Source organism: Carya illinoinensis, chromosome 15, assembly GCF_018687715.1.
Source record: "Carya illinoinensis cultivar Pawnee chromosome 15, C.illinoinensisPawnee_v1, whole genome shotgun sequence".
Taxonomy (NCBI): Eukaryota; Viridiplantae; Streptophyta; class Magnoliopsida; order Fagales; family Juglandaceae; genus Carya; species Carya illinoinensis.
The window spans coordinates 26,430,060-26,453,422 of record NC_056766.1 but is presented as its reverse complement, the minus strand read 5'-3'; the positions used below and the strand labels follow the sequence as shown (position 1 = coordinate 26,453,422).

General features: G+C 32.4%; 1 protein-coding gene across 3 annotated transcripts in view; it reads right to left on the bottom strand.

Annotated features, from left to right (window-relative positions):
- The window catches only part of LOC122296321, a 30,052-nt gene extending 16,589 nt beyond the window's left edge, over positions 1-13,463 (bottom strand). Inside the window, exons 1-10 of one of the 3 annotated variants that reach the window (XM_043105916.1) lie at positions 13,222-13,463; positions 12,846-12,966; positions 11,631-11,880; positions 11,472-11,546; positions 11,326-11,384; positions 11,068-11,203; positions 7,222-7,318; positions 7,054-7,120; positions 5,542-5,640; positions 3,050-3,139 (exon numbers count right to left, since the gene is read on the bottom strand). In XM_043105916.1, coding sequence (XP_042961850.1) covers positions 3,050-3,139; positions 5,542-5,640; positions 7,054-7,120; positions 7,222-7,318; positions 11,068-11,203; positions 11,326-11,384; positions 11,472-11,546; positions 11,631-11,877 — 870 coding nt within the window. In that variant the 5' untranslated portion in view covers positions 11,878-11,880; positions 12,846-12,966; positions 13,222-13,463. Of the gene's footprint in view, positions 1-3,049; positions 3,140-5,541; positions 5,641-7,053; positions 7,121-7,221; positions 7,319-11,067; positions 11,204-11,325; positions 11,385-11,471; positions 11,547-11,630; positions 11,897-12,845; positions 12,967-13,221 lie in introns of all 3 variants that reach the window. The other 2 variants (XM_043105915.1, XM_043105917.1) reach the window with 2 other exon arrangements.
- Between the last annotated feature and the right edge of the window lie 9,900 nt (positions 13,464-23,363).

Sequence of the window (23,363 nt, the reverse complement as noted above, 5' to 3'; positions counted from 1 at the left end):
AAGCCCCCTTATAGCTTGGAAAGCCTCTGCTTTTGAATTTGAATCAGTATGGGTCAAATGGTGTATTTTTGGGTGGAATCGAAGGCTTTTTGAGTTTTTGCCAGAAACTTGGATGTCTTCATTAAAAATAGTGGCGAGGGGCAAAAGGGTTTGGAGATCTGTAGAAAAGGGTCGGAATGGTATAGAATGGTTGATTGGTACAGTGGGAGCAGCATTAACAACAGGGAGAAATACAGATTACACAAAACACTTGTGCGAAGATAACAGAGAATTCATGGCCCAACGATGCTCCAACAAGCATGGTTGGTATCTAATTGTCACTGAATATGGTGGAGGAGGCCGGCGGGGTAGTGTTGTAATTCCTAAAGGGCATGAAGGACAAGGTTGGGAGAAGTTTGCAGCGGATTTGCTCTGTGATGAGGGGTCAAGAAAGGAAAAGAAGATTGAGAACACCAAAGACCCAAGCACATCCACAGTGGCAAAGCGATCGTATGCGGCAACTCCGAAGATGGGTCATGCTTATTTGGCTCAAAGTAAGGGGAACGGTGAAAGTGGTCTGCAAATCACGCAAGTTTAGAACCAGCTTGAAGCGATGCAAAATTCTCTAAAGGATATGGAAACCCAACTTGTCGAGTTGAAAACAGCGATAGCTTTCTTGTCAACGAAAATAGACACGCTTTCAATTGGAGGCAACAGGGTTGTTAAGACTAAGATAGGCCTGATTCCTTTAAATTCAGATCAAGGAAAACATAAGATTGGATTCGGTTCTGTCCCTATAACCAGATCTAGGAGAGCGTGGCGAGTCAGAAGAAAATCTAGGTTATTTGAAGTGGGGTCTACATTGGGTTTTGGTGTAGAGAATGCAATAATGGAATGTCATTCGCCTCAGGTAACACAGGATAAACCGTTAGGCAGTGTTACACCCTTTCCCGAAAATGGTAAAGGAGATGTAGGATCCGCTGAATTTGCACGTATAGGGTCGCCTAAGGTGAAGGGACTTGCTGCCACCCCAGAAGCTCTAATGGGGATGGAAAGAAACAATGGAGTTGATGAGGAGGTACGGGACTTGTCGTTAGTGCCTTGCACGGAAGAAAGTCCAGAATTGGGAATGCAATTGGTTAATGTTTCTGAGGATAATGTTGCTCCCCTGGTCTCTTTTCCTCCAATAGCGGATTGGATTCTGCCTAAAGTTAACAAGATTCTGCCTTTCGTGGGGATTTCACATCAATGATGCGAAGACCAATTCAATGAACTAATCACCACGATCGAGGCAAGCCACGCGCTTAAAACCAAAAGTTTCAAGAAAAACAGGGAGTTACAGCGTCTTTCTTGGGCAATTAACTACGACATAAGGGAGGTAGCTCAATTAGAGGGAAGTCTAAAGGGAGGGAAATGTGAAGGTCATTTAGTCCTCTACCATTCCAAGATAGTATCTTGGGCTTCATTAATTTGAATTTGAAGCCCTCCCCTTATTCCTTACTCAACTTACACTCCCCTCCTTTGCATCATAATTTATTGTGCTAGTAAGCCTCTTCAATTCTCTCTATTTTTTCGATACTAATTTTGAGGACGAATAATGACCCTCTTCAACCCTCTTCAATGGCAATAAGGCCCTAAACTGGTCGAATCCCAACAACTCTTGAATTTCTTGGACCTTCTTAAGCACCCATTTTGAAGAGCACCCAACCATACTCACACCTAGGAGCAGAGTACATAAAGGCATAGGATCATCACCAACCTTCTCCCTTTCGGTATGAATACAGTACATACTCTTCATTGCCTTACAACCATCTTCATCTCAGAAAACCTTTGATTGTTCCCCATCAACGTATAATCATCCTCCGCCAATAAGTTAAGATGATAATCCTCCTCTTCATGCAAGGCTAAATCACACCTAGAAACACTCTCATAGCATCCCTTAAGATTCCTGAGATTTGAGTGAGGAGAGGGACAAACCTCAGCGTCACTCTCTATCCCAAGAGACACCTCCAGCCAAGAAAATACTAGGAGAATGACGGTCGAGACCCCGAGAGTAGCCATCGGCGAACAAACCGACAACACGATGCTAATCCCAAGGATATAGACAACCATCAAACTCTTCCATCTTAAAGCTACCATTGATGATTGGTTGATATCAATCGAATTCAAACCCGAGATAAACCCGGAAACGTTCTTAACCCGCCACACCGACATGGACCAGGTTGCCTTCTAAAAGGCCAAATCATCTTTTTGTTTTCCTTTATCCAGTTCACTGGATTTGGGCCTCTTAAGTAATCTAGGGCATTACATGGTAGGAAAAATATAGGTGCATTTCAAGATTCTATATTTCGTATTTCTACCATTTCATACTTACGCTCGAGCATCCTTAAGTTCATCAAATGAACACTTGGCAATTACTATCAGCCTTAGTCATGGTATTCAAGTACCTCTGATATAATTCAGTCAAAATGTATATTCATATGACCATATGATTTATACTATAGGTTCTCCAATGTTGTGATGTAGACCAACTTTTAAAATCAAATTCATTATCTATCATATAAATTTCATCCATTCCAAGATATTATAGGTTTGTAATACATTTCAACAACATTCACTATCCATACCTTACGGTAATCATCTATCTTTTCTCATCATATAAACTGTTCATAATCTCAAAAAAAAATTATTCTGCTCATTATGAACCAATTGAGCCATTTGAGTCTAAATCCTATTATGAACTTGCAAATTGGATGGTCAGTTTCAAAGGCCTGTTTTTTGCCTCATAAAGTTTCAAGATCCAAGTGAGAACCTTTCTGAATGAGCTTAATAGCCACTAATTCACTTGAAGTCTATGTGTATATGTCTAACTAACTATGCCTCGAGACTCGAGTTCAAGCATCTTTCCATTCATATCCAATAACTTAGAAGTGAGATTTTCTTTTCCCTAAGTAGGTTTAAGACCATGCAATCTAAACAAGAAGAAGAGATAAAGATTGAACACCAAAGAGAACTGAGGATTACAACAAGACCGAAAGACTAGAATTAGACAAACAAAATAATAAGCTACCTTTGCTTCAACATATTTCCACTTCACAAAGAGTCGATGCTTTTCCCCCCAGCCATTTGCTAATGGAAGGTTCATTATGTTATCTTGAGCCTGCAAAGGGAAAAGCATGAATTAAAGCAACATATACTCCAAAGCGACCAATTGTGCCTTCTTTCAAAAAAAATTATTTTAACGAGTACTCACATAAATACGAGGGTCACATAAATACGAGGGACAGCATGGGTGATCAAGAATCATTTTGGAAAGATATGTTATCGCAATAGAACTAACAAAATATCTAAAATTCAACTATAACAGGTTCCTAAGTTAGCAACCACAAAATCTTAAATTTATCATCACTATCACACATAATGAAGAGAAAACAACTACAATCACCCAATATCCGAGTAAACAAGGAGTATCTATAACTACATATCAAATTAGCATTACATATACTATCTCACTGGTAAATGAAGAAAATAATGAGCTGGGAAAAATATTAGCCTCCAGAAATTCAAACCTACAACTCAACAAAAAGTTCTAGTATTTTTGGACAAGTTTCCAAGAGAAATAAATGAATAAGAAGACAATAAAACTAAGTGACTAGACAGCAGAAAATCACCCATTCGCTACTGCTCTCAGATATAATAGTAAGCATTAGATATCAAAAGAATCAGAGATGCTAATTAAAATGATCATTCTAGAGAGGAGTATTTTTCATTGGTTACCATAACAAGTTAGAAGGGTTAACTTCATTTGTGAAAACTGTAAACCAACGAATCAAACCAATTTCAGCTCAATACATCAGATTTTTTAAAACTTCTAAACAATCCTTTCCCATGGAGAGAATCCAGATACAACACCAGCTCAATCTCAAATTCTTAAATTGAGAAAAACGCATCTAACAATACCATAACACGCTTTATGCCAGAGGTAGGGATTGAGAACCACTTTTGCCTGACATATAGCCTTCTCATCCAAAGTTCTCTTTACACTTGTGCTTTGGCATGCTATAAAGCTGAAGTGTAATAGTATCGACTTAATTAAGTTTCCAGCTTCATCGCTCACACTCACAAACCAAGTCTCTGTGTGTGTGTCTATGGTAGGTTCGTTAATTGAAACTTCTACAAACCTATCACTCCAACCCAATTCATTATCACACTAGGCTTCAATTGTATCATTGACTAGTCCTTTTGGAGTATAGGCTATGTGGTTTGGGCCTTTCATTGGGGTGTTACACACTCTCTAAAAAGGAGGAACCAAATCACAAGCAGGTGTACTTTAGAATTCTCAGAATCTGGCCATATGTAAGCCACCAGTATCAAATATTAAGAATAAAGTTTTTATTCTTTATTGTTTTGAAGACAAAGAACGTTCGATGGAAGATATTAAGGATTTTTTTCTCAAAACAGTGTCTTTGGGCTAAGGCTTTTGTATTGAATAGTCATGAAATGTTGGAATTAGTTTTTTCTTTCTTAGCCGCTGTATGTAGGTATTTCCTCTTGTATACCTCCTGTGTACTTGGGCTATGCCTATTTATGGTAATAAAACTCTTACTAACAATTAAAAAAAGAAAGAGTGCTATCTGAACAAGTAAAAAAAACCAAAATGGATGTAATCGGGACTTCATTGAATGTTTATTGGTGACTAGAAAGAAATGAGGGCCAAATCAGTTCCGCTTTCTCTGACATAAAACACTTTCTGTAATCAGTTTTAGCACTACAAACTAGCCGAGTTCAACTCAAGTTCAAAAGTACATTTTTGAGCTCAAGACGAGCTATAGATCTCAACTCACTCTGCTTGACTAAAATAAATAACATGATCTTGAACTCACGTTCTTTCTTGGATTATGCAATTCAAATCCACATGCTTACACTTTTTTTATCAGTAAAGCCGCATGCTTACACTTCAACAACAGAAGACCATCTAAGATCCATTTGTCGATCCAGAAAACAAAAAAGAAGAAACAAATAAACGGAATTAAATTAATTTTATATATACTCACATTCCGAAGAATATGTGCCAATACAAGCCTGGCCTTTGATTTTCCAAATCAGAACACACTCGCCAGCTTTATGCAGGCACCTATTGCACGTAAGTAACATATAGTGATAGAAACTCCTATTCCCCAGTGGTGCCTTTGTTACTAATGGGTTTTCAAATGTCTTTATTAAACAAGGATGTTCCACACGTTTATGATTCTGATGGGATCAGAACTGTGAGCTGAACTGATAAAGAGGGTGTGAAAGTAAAAGAGATCAGAATTCCTACCCAAATAATAAAAGAAAAAGAAGAAAGCCTTGTAACAAATGTTGCACAAAAGAGGCTCTGATGGCATCCTGCCATGGATCAAAATTTAGGAACTGATAGATTATAGATTTTATAACTGCGAAAGCTGATAATTCTCTAGAAAGAAATTTAACAGTCATATGTATAAGCCAAAAAACAAGATACAACAGAAGTGTGAAAATTTTAGGTCCATAATTAATAGTGAAAAGTCGATGTTTTCACACCTGCTGCCAGTACTTCACCATCTCACATGCAAGTCTTCGCTTTACTGCAAGAGTAGCTTTGGTGCTATCAATTGCCATTCCAAGTTGAGTGTCACCACCCTACAACAATGCATCAATAATATCATCAATGCCAAAAAACAAAAGAGGGGAGGAAAAGAAAAATGGAAAGTGCCAAGCCTAAGTGCGCACCAAGAGCAGTCACTGCCATTAAAAAAATGCTGAAGATTACGACTATATCTAACCACCCCTCCCATCACCTGGGTAGGATGAGCACCAGTAACGGCCATTTAAAAGAGAAGTGCCTTTAAAATACATATTTTCAAAAATTGAATCAATTTATCATCATTTTAAAGAAAAAGGTAATCATCTATTTATAGAGAAAAGAAGCTGAATATCCGAAGCAATCCACAAACTTAATCTAGCATGGACAAAGGCTTAACCAATACTTCAACTCCTATCAAGGTCTACTATACTCTGTATAACCCCTATTTGATGTCCTGACTCCTGACCCAAAAAAGGCAAAAAAAAAAAAAATCCAATAGAAAAAGCCATTACAACCAGTTCAATGGAACTAGTAGAAACCCAATAGAGACATACAGGCTCAACCAGCTCAACAAACCAAAGACAGATCCAAGCGGCCAAGCATGTGGAGTCCAAGACCAGCAAAAGAGAAAATATCGAGCGGATTTTATTTATTAGAAATAATAAATGATAGATATTAATGTTGTTGTATATCCAAATTATTTACAACTTATGTCGCTCTTTTTTATTAATGTTTTATCACTCAATAGTTTTTTTGGGGGGGCAGGGATTCAAGAGTTTACCATATATAACAAGTAGCTTAGATTCTCAACACATTTGCCAAATATCAAGACAATCAAAGATTAAAAGATTCCCAACTATAAAATATGTGCAAACCTACATTTTATTTTTTATAAAAAACAAAAACAAAAACAAAAAAGTGACTTGATTTAATGCAATACAAGCATATGGAAATCAAATTATCAAACTGTTGGTGTAACATGTACAAAGTGCTATACCAACTAAGTACAACTTGATCCTATCCCATTGCGAGTAGTTTGTTCTTCTTGAGAGTTGAGAGATATTATAAAGCAAACATTGGCATGATATTCCAGCTCACACATATGCATGACATTAAAGCAAACAGTAGCTTGATCCCATGACATGCACCCCACAGGCAAGAGCCAGATGAACCACTCCAACTTTTGAGAAAAAAATATATTAAATTTACCGGATAGCCTATATCTTATTTATAGCAACTATTTAGATATTATGAAAAGAGATTTCTCATCTCTATCAGAAAAATATGAAGTTATAAGTTTGGAAGCCTGAGCCTACCCTTTTTAATGCAATTATTATAGCTCATGACAAAGTAATATAAACACCCCCAACAATTCATGCATTCTAATGCAATTATTATTACTCCTGACAAAGTAATATAAACACCCTAACAATTCATCATCTAAGTCCATCTAAAGAACAAGTTTGCACCTCTCCTAACGCTTGTAGGCAAAGTGCTCGAAGAACTCCTTCTGCTAGGTCTACTGGAAGATTTCTCCTACAAGGGAACAGCAGAAAAATAAGTAAGAATAAGCCTAGAAGTAACAACAATAACATATAGGAAGTTGCTATTAGTGCAATTCTTTCACCCATATAAACCTGAGTTCAGCAGGAAACTGTGGGAGAACGTGCCGGACAGCACAATCTAGGTATCCTGCTGCCTTCAAGAAAATATCAATGGAAGCACGTCTATTCTCTGCCACCAAATAACCAAGTTGACATATCTATATTAGGACGAGCAGAAATTAGAGAAGCAATGTGAACACAAAGGTAAAAATTGAATATGGAAGCATGAAAGCAGCATCTAAGGTCGCTAAGAGTGACCATCACATAATGAGTATTTCAACCAGCACACAGATTTCTCACCAGGTGATAGAAATTATGTATGACAGGAACATCCAATATCATTTTCAAACAGAAGATAAACCCCTAGGTTCATTAACATCAAAATAGAAAAGGACTGCTAGATACATCACCAAACTAAAAGAGAAAAATGTTCCCTAAAGCATAGAAGATTATTCCTCACACTAGGAAACAAATTTAAAACAAGATTACCCACCAGGCAAAATTTTTAGTTGGGCTCAAATTAGTGTTTTCAAGTTTCAAAAAAAAAATCCTGCTAGATGTAACAAGATTGATAATTTGACATTAGTAACAGCTATGAATTGAGAAGAGGCCTTTTCTTCAATCTTCAACTGACCTATATCTCATCCAATCTGCTGGTAGAAAATATATATATATATTACTTTTCTTACATCATTTCATAAAACTATTGATAAAAGCCAACAGGTAAGACACGATAGATTCAAATCTGTCAGTGAAAACATCTTGATTTTGGAGTATTGAGCTTTTTTCACCAAATGACTAATTTATAAATAATAACCAGTATGCATAATTCAATAGAAATAATCTTGTAGAAAAAATATTTAAACCACCACCGGTTGCCATATAACGATCAAAGTTAAGCGCTAGACACATGCGCAATAACCCCAAAAAGATTGGTGCTGCACCCTAGTCCTAAGTTTGGATTAGACTTTAACTAGGGCCCGTGAGCCAGATTTTCCTAATCGGATTAGAATTTTTATGCATTTTAAGTTTACATGGTTGAGAGCAGTCTATGATAAGCACGCGGTCCAGGCCACTGGACAGCCTGTGGTGCCAGCTTGGTGCCCAATTTAATATTTTATAGTTGACCTAGAAATATGGAGATGCAGAAATGCTGCTAACCACCTCAGATGACTCTAGAAGTCAAATCTGAGCATGTTAGCATTTGTTTTACGAGAAGTTCATGAATTCCTCACAAGACATTAGATGACAGCAACCGTGGGCCAAACAGCCAATGTTTGGCAATCTACATGCATTCAAGCAAGTCTACAGATACACACAGCATATAGTGAAGTTTAAGAATAGAATATATGACCCAAAGTTAACTTTTGTTCACCATCACTAGGTAGACAGCAAAAAACATTATGGAGTATTGGCTCATACCTTAGTCAAATGATAGGAGGTTGATTAGAGGTTGACATGGAATATGTACCTAACTTAATAGGTGTTTGATTGACATGCTTAGTTGATTCTCAAATCTAAGGAGATAAGGTAAGTGGCATGATCATAACCTTTATGTGTGCTGTAATTATTCTGTTTTGCATGAAAAAGTGTTGTTTACCTATGTTATGTACTGCCATGTTCATTGTCATCCCCTTTTCATGAACCTTCGTTGAATTATGACAATGTCAATTGTGGAAGCAAATTTATGACATTCTGATTTAGTTGTTTTTCTGGAATCATGTCATGAAAATCACTCTTATGTATGTTATGCTTATTGATTGTCATAAATGGATGTCATATCACAATAAAAATGTTTATGTTAATATGACATGTTTAGTGATATTCCATGAATATGAATATGAATGACATGCACATGAATATGACATGCCATGAACATCAAATAGTCAAACATGTTCGCATGCATCATGATAAGAAAACTTTGATGCTTTGATGCTTGACCTTGTGTTATTAGTGGATGAGCAAGCCACAAAACTAAGTGTGTTCCACCATATGTTATGTTATGATTTTGTGCGGTCAACGAACAATTGGGCCGATGCACACATGTTATGATGGCCACTATAGAAGCGAAAGATAAGATCAACAAGTCATGCATGGAACATATTAGATGCATAGATTCAATCGTTCACTCATCAATGTTACATGAATTGCCATGATTACTTCTTAAATTCTGTATATGTTACTATTGAATGCTCCACATCCTATATATAAGTATAATTTATGCATGAACATTTCCAAGGTAAGTTAAATTATGTTTGCAATATGATGTGACATTTACTAAGTCTTCAACTCACTTTTTTGTTTGTTTTTATGTTTTAATGTACCAGGTGATGATACTGTGTACACTTAGCAGGAGGGCCAAGAGTAGATTTTACTTTACCAGAGTTTTTACGTACGTATATAACACTCCTAACCTACGGGAAGAGGTGTTACAACAGGTCAAGTTGGAGTTTCTCTATCATCACTTATGAAACCCAATTTTACTAAGTAGCCAATGTGGGACTTAGTACCCATGTTTACCTTTATAACCTGTCAACTCTATGTGAGTTACTTATATTCCCAATATGAGACTTGGGTGTTTCAAACTCCCCCTTTTAAATTCTTATTGTCCATTTGTCCTCATAAAAGCCATATTATGCAGTGCTCCAATATCACATGACTGGCCCTACTAGGTGGCTTTGATACCAAATGTAACAATCCAAGGAAAGCACTAACCACATTTGCGCTATAACTCCAAAAAGACTAGTCAATTTGAAGCTTTCTATAATCACTTATAAAGCTCCATCCTAGTAAGTAGCTAATGTGGAACTTAGTAAACATGACTACTTTTATAACCTACCCACTCTTATGTAGTTTATTTATATTCTCCATATGAGACTGGGGTGTTACATGTCATGAATAACATGTCCAATATAGAATACGACGACTTCTAAACATGCTGCCAAGAAACATAAAGGGAACATAACATAATATCTTTGTAAGGGAAATGGAAACCAAATTCCAATGAAGGCTTTTCTATTTCCAATGTTTTGCATCACTGCCAACAATTATTAGGTTTGGTTACATTATTTAATGGGTTTCCTAGTCATTGCCACATATATCCTTCTAGGCAAACTGATTAGCAAAACATGCAACTTGATTGCCAGCAAGATCTACTGGACAAAGACTACACAAATTCAGCTGATATGTCTTCTGCAGTGAACCAGTATTATTAGTCTTGCAAATTGACAAAAAAGAGAGAACTTTATCTCCAATAAAAGGCTGAAAATAACTATATGAAAGATTTGGAATCACATGTTGTCATACCCTGTAGATGTGTAAGGGTAGGTGGTGTATAAGATTCCACATTACTTGAAAATGAGAAGTTCTTGCTCTTTGTAATGATTCTAATGGGGCGCATTCCAATTGTATCATTGACAAGTCCTTTTAGAGTATAGGCCAAGTGGTTTGGATCTTCCATCAGTACGTTACAAATAGTTTCAGAATCTATCTTAACTAGAAATGTGGGACTTGAGCTGTGCCACCTACAATGGACTGGCCCGATGAGTACATTGGGTATTTAAGAGAGGGGGGGGGGGGGGGGGGGGGGGGGGGTGGGATTGTAATACCCCATATGATGTATAAGAGTATGTGGTGTATGGGGTCCCACATTGCTTGGGAAGGAGAAGCTCTTGCTCTTTATAATAGTTCCAATGGGGCTCCAATTGTATCATTTACAAACCCTTTTGGAATATAAGCCATGTGATTTGGGCCTTCCATTAGGGTGTTACAAATGTTTCTCAATTATAATGATAGGCAATAAAGAAAAAGTTTTAAATAATAACAAACAGAATTAGAGATAACGATAACTCAAGCATAAAGTTTTCCAGTAAAAACTACCTTCTGATACCTTTGGCTGATAACCATCAGCAGATGTTCTTGGAAGAAGTAATAAATTGGCCTGTGATAATGATATCATTGCCATCAAATGCAAAACTGACAACACCTCGTACCAAGCATTAGAAATGGATGTTTCCTGCAAAAGTACCAACTCATATAAGAACCCCTTTTTTCCACATGACTAGATGATGAAATGCAACTAGAAATCAAAGAGACTGTATGAATTTGTAGATTGATATATTAGTCCTACGCTCCCACCTCTGCCTCATCCTCCTGATTTACCCATACAAATTGTACTTTGTATTGTAGCTGGCTTCCTGCAAATAACAGGAAAACAACACTTTTAGGACTTATCCAACATTTAATGCTTTATAATTAGAGGATGTCACTAATACAATATTTACCATCTTTAACTAGTCCTAAAAGAACTGGCAAGTAATCTTCCAGAGCCTGCTGAAGATCGGCTAAAGTTGAACCTCCTACAAATAATAATATAATCCAATGCATCAATGACTGAACTGGTATTATGTGATCAAAGCATATCAAGATTTTACATAACAAACCATGCTGGGTTTTTCTCCTCGTTCTTGTCACTGTAGGAGCTTCTTGACCAGCCATTACAACAATACGAGTTCTTAGAGCAGATAGGCGTTCCACTAAATTCTTGGTCAGGTGGTCGCCAAGTGACTGGGAGAAATCAACAGGTTTAGGAATCCTAAAACCAGGAACATATACTGAAACTTCTCCAATGTTTGCTGGCCTCCTTCTATTTCCACCAGTATCCTTTGGTGTTGACACCATGCATCCCATATCCTGAAACTTAATGTATCTGTCAATCCAATAATGTGAAATAAATCAGCTTCGACACTATTTTCTTTTAACAGATACATACAAACAGCTGAACATGCAATGTGCCTCACAAAAAATACTGGTGATAAAGGGTGTTTAAGTAAGGTTTCAAAAACGTATGAAACACTCACAAGGAAGTAGACGATTAACAATAAGCAAGCCATAAAGATGACTAATTAAATGTCAACCAACAAAGCAGAAGTAGTAGGTTACTCACGAGCAGCATTCAAATGACCGGTACTAGAACTATCTGTGTCTCTTTTGACAATGAGTGCTTTTTGGTAATTGATGTAATAAATTTGGCCCTTTGCGATCCATTCCACAAATAGAATATTTCTATGTTATTGACGTTTTTTTCTATTTAAAGATAATAATACTTATATTTGATCAACCCACCTTGTACCCTATCAGACGGTCGACTGATTAGTCAAAACTTCTGATTATTTCCGCCCCCCCCCAAAAAAAAAATCAGAATTAGAGATTAGAAGAAGGGAAAGCATTGTACATGGAAAGAAAGTGAATCACGAGGATGGCATGAGCTATGACACAGTTACTTTTGTCAAACTTTTGTTGTGACATCACGAGCTCTTCAAAAGGGCAATCCAGGCTTCATGGTGATTCAAACTTAAGGTAGGAATACCCCGTGCAACACCCCCCCCCCCCCCCCCCCCCCCCCCACAAAAAAAAAAACAACCCCAAAACCCCTCGCTCAAGTACAAAATTCTCAAAGAAATGGAATTCAAGAACAACTGGAATTTGTAAATCCCTCCCACCCCCTCCAAGAGAAGGAAAAAATGGGAATAAAGGACTTCGAAACAAGCTCAAACAACTGATAACTGCAGTAAAGAGCAACCCCCTTATCGGATTACAAAGGGGAAAAAAAAAACAAGAAGTAAGGAGCAACACACAATAAAGATAAACATACGTACATATACGGATAATCTCGAGGAATTGCGGGCTCGCAACTTAAATTACAGAAGAAGTCCGGAATGCTCCCTTTGGTTGGTGAGAAGGAAAGAAGCGAATATTGAATTCCAGATTTTAGCTAATCTGAGAGCAAAAAGAAATCAGCAAAAGCCGGAGGAAAAAGTACAAAAGAGAGAGAACCACAATCCTCCCCGGAATTTAGCAAAATAAAGCTGTTGAGCTTTACTGTTTAATTCGAGAACACCGAAACAAAATGTGGAAAAAACCAAAAAAAATAAAAATTAAAAATTCCACAGTGTTCGTCCTGTTCTTCAGAGGAACGGAACAAGTTTCAAATCATTCAGAATTGAAGGTAACGAAATGGAGGTGAAGCCTTACCATCAACAAGACCCCTGTGTTACCAATAGGAAGAAGCAGAGCCAATAAGAGAGCCCTAAAAGTCGAAGAATTTCACAGCCTCCTTACAGAAAACTTAAATCTTCATCGCACGCGAATTCAAAACTTCCAATTCAAGGGAGGGAGGGAGAGAGACTCAGAGAGAGTCTTGGAATGTTCGAATTGAAATGATTCGGCTTCTGGAGTATAGGCTTTTTTTTTTTCCGAATGATTGTATATAAAATAACGGATTAGACGATTTGGTTGTATTTAGTATCGTCTAAATGGCGCCCAACTCAAACCCACTTGTTACGTCACTCGCTAACTCAGTCTCATCTTACATCTCATTTTATCTAATTTCATCTTATTTTATTAAATTATTATATAAAAAATAATAAAAAACTTAATTTTTTTAAATTTCATAAAAAAATTATATTAAAATTATATATTTTAATAATATTTTATTCAAATTTTAATTTTTATCTCTTATCAACTAATCTTATCTATATAACCAAACGAAACCTCACTATTTATTTAGTCGTTACTCGTGAAAGATGTTACCACAAATATATATATATATATATATATATATATATATATATATAAATATATGAGTTTTGCTACACATAAATACACCATACATTTTTTTATATTTTCTTTTTTAAAATTTTTTGAGTTTATTTTTCAAATTAATTAAATTATTTTACTCACTATCCATTTACCAAACATTTAGTCAAATAAAAAATAAATAAATAAAATATAGTGTGTGGTGTATAGGCTTATGTTTAGAATTTTTCTATATATATACATAAGTAGTACTATTTTTTTTTTTTAAGCAAGAAGCATAAGTAGTACTATTTGAAGGCCTTTACACCACACATCAATTATTATTTACATGGTATAATTTGATTTATAAGATTTAAAATTTAAAATTTATCTTTTAAATCAAATTATATCACTTGATTGGTGTGTAATGTAAAAGTTTTTAAATAAAATTATTCTATATAACATAATTATATTTTCTAGTTGACGTGAAGAACACATTAACTATATCACTTTAATTATATGATTTGATATGTAATATTTAAATTTTAATATTTATCTTTTAAATTAAATTATGGCGTAACTAATATAAGCATAATTTATCGCTCAAATCAAGCTCTACATACTAATTTTGAAATAGAATAACTCGTGTGTGTATATATATACATAGAGAGAGAGAGAGAGAGAGAGAGAGTGGGGGGGTGCTTTTTCTTCTTCAACTATTAAATGATGATGGCTATATCTGTTTCTAGGCTTAGTTTTATGGATTTAAAAATCCAGAGCCTAATATATTCTATAGGGCACAGCTGCCCACTCATTCATTCTTAGTTGAATTACAACTACAAGCTCTGTAATAGTCAAAACAAACACACTTGTTCATTCAATTATGGGCGATTCATGTTGGGCTCACACTTATGAGAACGCTACATAAGTAGTATTATATGTCCTCACATATGTGCCTTTGAATTTTATGCGTCAAATTAGTCAAATAATTAAAGAGAAAATTCAATCTATCTTAGTTCAATTCGAGAGAGAAAAATAAAAAATCATGTGATCAAGCTGCATCGTGCTGCTCTCAAATGGGCAAAATTCTCCCATAGATATTGCATGTGGCGCCCTAAGAGTAGTAAAACCGGTGGGTTTGGGTGTTAAGAAGCGTTAAGAATAATTGTAAATAGTAATAAAAAATAAGTGAAAAATAATAATAAAATAATGAATAATAATAAAAAATATATGAAAAGTAATGAATAATAGTAAAAGTATGTGAAAAGTAATAATAAGATAATAAATAATTGTGAAGAGTGTTGAGAGTACCTCAGTACCCAAACGCATAAGTGAAATTATTTTATGATTTATCTCATCTCATCTAATTATTATAACTTTATCAAACTTTCAAACAAAATATAATAAAAATTTCAAATTTTTTAAATCTCAAAATAAAAATTCTATTACAAAATTATATTCTAACAATATTTTATTCAACTTTTATTTTATCTTATCTCAACTCATTATTTAAATCAAGCCTTAAAAGTGGGGCGGAGGAAGGCAACCACCCCCAAAAGTTTTTTAAAAGAGTTTTGCTAATTGCCACACATTATCACGTATACTACATACCACTTGCTTTTATTTTTTTATTTAGTTTTTTTGTTTTATTCGTGTTAAACGAATTGAGTTCTTTTACACATTATTTATATATCACATACTTAAGGGTGTAAATATTAACGGGAAAATCAGACCGGACCAGCCACCGGTCCAGGACCGATTCCCTTAGTTTCAAAACCAATTGGTACCAGTCTGATTCCGGTTCTATGCTTTTTAGGACCGGACCAATTAACTATATTATATATTTTAAATTAAATTTTTTAATATTATATATAATATTTTTATATTATGTATCATTTATATATAATAATATAAATTATAATTATCTTATTAACATAAAATTTTAATCTTAAACATAAAATTTTATTTGATCATATGCTTGAATCATAATATATATATATTAACAACATTCTATGGTGTAATATATTCTCAATATATTCTTTTTGATAAGTACATAAGTAAATTAGTAATACTAATATACATTAGTATATAATGTATATTAATTACGATTTACATTTTATGACCTAATATTAATAAATAATAATCTAATACTATACTTTTTTAAAAGTACATTAGTAAATTAGTAATACTAATATACATTAGTATATAATGTATATTAATTAAAATTTACATTTTATGGCGTAATACTAATAGTCTAATACTATATTACTATTAGTAATATATTTTAAGTCTATATATAAATTACTATATAAATCACTATACTAAATAATTATATATGAAAAGTGATATAGTAATACTAATATTTTCACTATCAATGATATAGTTATAATAAATTAAAATCACTATAACAAATACTAATATATAGTTATTCTAATCAATATTAAAATTGAAAAACTGGATCGAAATTAGTAAAATCAAATGTACCGATTTAGGAGAGTAACTGGTGAGTAATCGGTTTTCAAAAATGAAAAATCAATGCATACCAGTTCATTCTTAAATTTTGTCCAAAACCAAACTAGTTACACTCTACACATACTTGTTAAGGAAAAAAAAAAGAAAAAAGAAAAAAAATCACGTGTAATATATGATGTAGAGATAATGAATAGAAATTTTCTTTTTAAAATAAAATTAGGACATTGCTAAGGTGCACGCCAGATCTGCACTCCAAATATGCACCTTAGTACAAATAGTTTTTTTTTTTTTAAATGATCATGCTAGTCGGCACTCAACTCATACCGTTAGGCGTGATCGCTAGTTCAATCAATTACCAGTAATATAAGCAAGAGATAAGATAATGAAGAAATAAAAAGTTAAAACTATTGAATACATGTGAAGATATGAATGTAATATAAAGTAAGTAGGACCCCGTTACTCTAAAGATAAAGTAGACATTTATAAAAGGAGGTGATCTCCATGAATTTAAACACTCCTAAACTTTTCAGATCTCGTCTCTCTAGATTTCTATAGGAATGCTATCTTCTTTAACCTCTAATCAATCATATTTTCTATATTATATCAAGAGTCACAAGAGGCCATAAGAGATTGTAAATTCATCAAATATAATAAATTTCACTCTCAAATAACTGTATTATTAAATACCAACCATGCCAAAAAATTATATCAATACCCTTCCAAAAGTAAATTTATGATCGTCACTACGTATTCGTTAATATTGCAAAAATGAAATATTAAGGGCTTGTTTGAAAATATATCTCATCCAAAATTTACATTACATCTCCTTTCTAAATATATTTCAAATATAAAATTTTTAAAATAATCATTATAACTTTCTTAAACTTTTAAATAAAAAGTAAAAAATAATTTAATATTTTTAAATCACTAAATAAAAATTATATTAAAAAATTATATTTTAATTTTATAATATTTTTTATTCAATTTTTTCTCAATTTTTTTTAAAATCCAAAAAAAATACTCAATTTAAATTATTTTATTATTATTTATAAATTATTAATAAAATTACCACCTTATTTCACTTACCAAACTATCCCTAACTTGCACGGTAACTTATTTTCAAATTCACGAAATTCGGTGTGCTAAATTTGTTATTAACCGGGCTTTACAATTTGGCTGAATAGCCAATTCTCCGAAAGGCACTCAAACAAATCACACGTGGCAACAGGTTTATGGTGGTGTTCTTTCCTTTTCTTCTCTTTTTAATGCACATTGTTCTTATTTCGAGGCAAGATATCTAGCTTGTACTAATCAATACTATCTCTTTTTTTTCTTTTTTATTTTCTTTTTAAGCAAGAAAATATATATTAATAAAGTAAAAATTAGAGTCTAACTCTTTACAAAATTACATTATAGATGGATCTTTGCCACTATAAAATTACAATAAACAAGAAGAAATTTGGATTAAAGTGATATTTTTATAAGCTTGCGTTGAAACTATCCATTGCGCTATGTTATACACATATCGATTTGAAGATCGATAAATTTTCCTAACTTGTTACCTTGTGAAAGATTTTAAGAAATTCTTTATATCATTTATGATAGGATATAAAATCCAATCTTGGGCAGTTGAGGAATTTTTAATTGATTAAATCACCACATTGAAATCTCCTTCAATTATTATATTATGCAGTTTCATTAGAATATCCTCCAATCACCATATTGGAATCTCCTTCAATCACCACATTGGAATCAATACTATCTCTTACTCTAACGAGAGTATTACCTTGCGCTTGCTTAGTGCAGTTTTAAGTGGTGGAGTATTGACAATATATTTTATTATTCAGAAAATATATATAACAGCTTCACATTTTTTTACACTATTAAAAAATATTAATTTATTATTTTACCCTCTTCTATTTTACACTTTAAAAATAATGGTGTGTTGGGTATGAGGCTACTATATAGCATGCCTCTTTATTATTATTTTATTATTATATTTTATTTACTTTTTATTATTTTATACTACTATTTAATATTTTTCTATTATTTTATCATTTTTTATTATCTATAGAATATCTAAAATCACTTCAATACCTAAATATAACTTAAGATAAAATATTATTAATTTTTAAATATCTTCTATAATTAGGTATGAAATAGATACAAATCATACAATATCTAAACCTCACAACTCACAGGTATCTAATATTAAAGTTGAACCATAGAGAATATGAATATGACTAAACAACTTCAAATCATAGGCGTTAATTAGTATTTTAGTATAAGTGCTACAGATACAAATAGATTTTACAAAAGTATTCAATTTATAAAGTGATATGATTTCATATAATATATGTCATCCCACCTATTTATTAAAAAATGTATTCTATTTGGTTTGAATAGTGGGTTGAGTTGATATGAAAGTTTAAAATATTATTTTTCAATATTATTATTATTTTAGAATTTGAAAAAGTTGAATTGTTTGTTATATTTTGTGTTGGAAGTTGAAAAAATTATAATGATTAGATAAGATGAGTTGAGTTGAATTGAGTTGGACTAGGTTTGGTAATCAAATGCTGTCCTGTCAAAATTGGTTAAAACTATTATATAATAGTCTATTACAATTAAAGGATATAATGTGTTAATTTTAATAATTTAATGTTAAACTGACACTACAAACTTCACGTTAATTAGAAGGTATATAAAATTGTTTTCTCTCGATGGTATATGCTTTGGAGTTGAATCTATAGGAAGTTTCCAAACATTCATGTCTTTAAAGACATCCAAATCCAATTATGTCTCAAGTCTTCTTTTATAAAAATATATTACAACGCTTACTTGTAAAGTTTACAACTGATATTATAAAGTACTGACGTTACTCATAATCTATTTTAATTTATTATCGACGTCTCACAATCTTATAATTGCGTGATATTAAAAAGTTAAAAATTATTTACTATATTTAATTTGTTTATCAGTTATTTAATGTTAAAAGTAGGTTGATAATTAATAAGGTAATGAATATTTTCTTTATTGTTAGTGCGAGTAATTGGCATATTTATTTGTACAAATTTAGGTGAGATTTGGATAGTGAGAATGGATAAGATGATTTTAGATAAAATTTAAAAATTGAATAAAATTTTATAATAATATTATTTTATAATTTTAAAAAAATTGAATTGTTTATTATATTTTATATGAAAATTTAAAAAAATTATAATAATGAAATGAAATAAGTCAAAATTAGTTGATAGTGTTTTTATATCCAAACCTAGGCAAAATGAAATACGTATTTATGGTGGGTGAAATATGTATTTCATTCTAAATTTAGGCTCGGCTTAGTTGTAAGGTGAAAATTTTAAATTTAAGATAAAATATTAAAATATTATTATTATTTTAAAAATTAAAATAATTAAAAAAAATTAAATTATTTATTATATTTTATATAAAAATTTAAAAAAATTATAATAATAAAATAAAAATTTTCAACTCCAAACCAAACCTCATTATTACATAAAACAGCAACTTTTTAATCGAAAAGGAGAATTGTCGGTTGGAAAAATTGGATTAAATATCAAAATAATCAAAGTAGAAACTGTAGAATGCCTTTTGAGTATGTTCATCATCCACATATTCAAAGATTGAATTATTTACTCCACATGTTTTCAACTTTGACAGTTATTATCTTCTGTTATCTAATCATTAACTACCATTAAATACACCATCTCAACAGACTTACAACTTGTTTGGATGTCAAGAATATTTTAGTATGTATGTAAATAGTAATAAAATAATTTGAAATAAGATATTTTAATAGGTTTTAAAAAAAATTAAATAAAAATATTATAAATTTAAAAGTTATTTTTTAATATTAATTTTATTTAAAAATTTTAAAAAATAATATTATTTTCTGTATTTTGTTTGAGAGTTTGTGAAATGGTTAATGATTAGATAATTATTAGATAAAAAAAGTTAAAAATTTGAAATTATTTTATATTTAACTGATATTTGGAAATAAAATATTTGAGAATATTTAAGAATAATTGTGTACCCAAACGAACCATTGGTGTCACATATAATAAAATTAAAATAAGATATAAATGTCTAGTTACATGACCGAGGCAAATACTTGCATCTTGGCTTTTTATTATTTCTTTCCATACACGGGAATGGAAAATTCGATTTTTGGTTCTCTTATTGAGAAAACAAGGTGTTGTCAATTGATCCAAATGATCATAGCCTTGCATCTTGGCTTGGTCCCGAGTAATCTAGTTGCATGTTTGTTAGGGCTGAAAATAAACAAGACCACTAAAGATTGATTTGGCCAAACTCGAATTTAGCTAAATTCACTTCTTAAATGAGCTGCTCGTAAGTTCGTAACAAAATTATGATGAATTATTAAATATAAAACTCGTATAAATTTGAATAACTTTATGTCTGTAGTATTATATTTAATTATGTAATGAGAGTACTATATTAAGTATTTAAAAATATATAAAATATATAAGAAAATTACTTTCTTAATGCTATGTATTTTGCTCAAATCCTTGTGAATATAATTATTAATATAAATATTATAACTTATACAAAGATATTTACAAAATTCAAAGGATGTTTATTAAAATTTGTAAATAAGATTATAAGATATATTATTAATTTAATTTGTCAAAATAAAATAATTTGTGAACAAATTCAAACTTATTTAAATAATAATGAGTTATTTTGGGAATATAAAATATAAATCAATACGTGTTAGAGATACTAAATCAAAGTACGCGGTGGAAGTGATAGTACAGTTAGTACTTCGTTGGAAATATCTTGGATCTAATGCGGTTGTTCTACATATTCTCTGTCATTGTCATTCGTTCGAAATCATTCCGTCAATGATGAAGTGTGCTACGTGATAGAAAACTAAAGCAATATCCATATATTTCATAACCTAAATATCAGGAGTAGAAAGAACACTTTTAAAAAATAGATTTTTTGTTTGTGATGCTACCCACACACACGTCATTCAAATGGAGGAGGGGCCTTTAAGTGTAACCTTTGGCTAGCCATTAAGAGCTAGTCATCATGGCTTATGAAGTGACTTAAGATTCATAATCTCCAAGAAAAAGGAAAGGGGTGGCCCCCTACATACAATACGTTCAAACTCAACTTATATTCTAATAAAAATTTAATGAATAATATTTGATCATCCACTACAGGTTGTTTGAACTCGAGCCGTAAACATCCCTAATGCGTGGATTGTATGATCAAAACAACTAAGTAGTTTTTTGTTTTTTTCATAGTTTTTAAAATTATTTTAAACTTGAAATCAATTACTAGTGCTGCGGGGACATAGTTAAAGGATTGTTGACATTTTATATATTAATTAAAAGAAAATTTTATATACCACACTATTATATATATTAGGAGATTTTTGTTACAGAGTCTAAAATGATTCTCAAGGTCTAACCTATCAAAGAGTCATCATTAGACTACAAAAAATGGGACATAGAAAGAAAGGAAGACAAGGTAATGTCAAAATGTCAAGAGGAAAATAGGAGAGAGGACATAAATGGGGGTGATGTGACATAAAATGAGAGAAGACAATAGATAAAAGGTAAGGGACTTATGAGTTGACGGGACCTTCTGGTAGACTTTTCGCTAGGCTTAAGAGGCAAGGCTTCTCGGGAAGGCCTTTTCAATCTCCAAGCATGGGTTTCAGCTATAGAGTTGGAATTGGGAAGAGAGACCTATGAGATTTATTGTACAGTGAGGATGAAAGACCATAGAAGATTATAAATCAAGCTTATTATAGAGGAATCTCCCATCTCCAAGTCCTCCTGGACGTAGACCCAGCACCAAACCACGTAAATTTCCTTGTTTATCTTTCTCTATTTTTCCTGTATTTATATATTATTCACCACTATGGATATTCACCGATACCGTACAACAGCATCGGATCAGCCGGGGGCCCAAACAACATCGATCCAAGCCCAGCGCACCTGGGGCCCACATAGCATCCACACATTGGCCCACCAACCACCTCAGTGCATTGGGAGGGATCTTTCTCCCATTTCGGCCTGTTGACCAAAAAAATGGCATCAATGATATATGTAAGATAAAAGTGGGATGATTCTTTATCATCTCATGATGATAAATATATCACATCTTATATAGCAGAATGAGAGTATTGTGTATAGCATTACTCTTAACAAAATGATCAAATTGAATAAAGGTTCATTTGAATAATAAGATGAGATGAGATAATTTGTGAATAATTATGAGATTGCAAAGTAGATGGTTTTTTAAAATTTTGAATTTTTTAATTAAGAAGTGAGATGAGATGATCATGAGTTAAGATAATTTATCAATAATAATAAGATTGCTAAGTTGAAATGAGATAAGATGATTTTTGAAAATTATGTATTTGGATTCAGAAGTAAGATGAGATAATATGGTTTTAAATTAGGAAATAATTTTAAAATAAGTGTTTGAATAACTACGGGCCACTTTCTTATCCAAACCAGCTCCTAAAAATTCATTAAGTAAATTGTTTAAAACTAAAATATAAAGATCAACATGGTCAAGAAGGAAAAACCACATAAAATAATCAAAGCATAAAAAAATCCTACGATTACGATTCAGATTGGCATTCTAGGTCGCCAACAGTACCAATTACGTAATACATAGTAAGGATTTGATTACTATGGACCAATAAGAAGTATGCGTACAGCAGCCTGCAAAGTACGTAACGTAATGTCCGTAACATTAGCTTGATTAGGACAAAGCTATATATATTGCCACGTAACGTAACGAAAATGAAATAAGCTACAGAATATCTTGGTACATATTTGTCATTTGATGATCTGGCTGTCGTTAGCGAGGAAAGGCGTTTGATGTGCATACGGTGCAGATAATTATAAGTTTCCTTTTTGGTTTCCTGTCCCTTGTTCCACCTCAACTCCATGTGTTAGGTATAGCACCTTACATGCAATAAAGCCTATTTCCTTTTCAAACCCTCGGTCAATTTTGGACGACCGCCTTCATTCATTTTCTCTAGTGTTTACATTTTCTTTAGAGAGATATTATTTGTTTTCTCATTTGTTCCTCTTTGGTTTAAAAAGATGTGATACCTG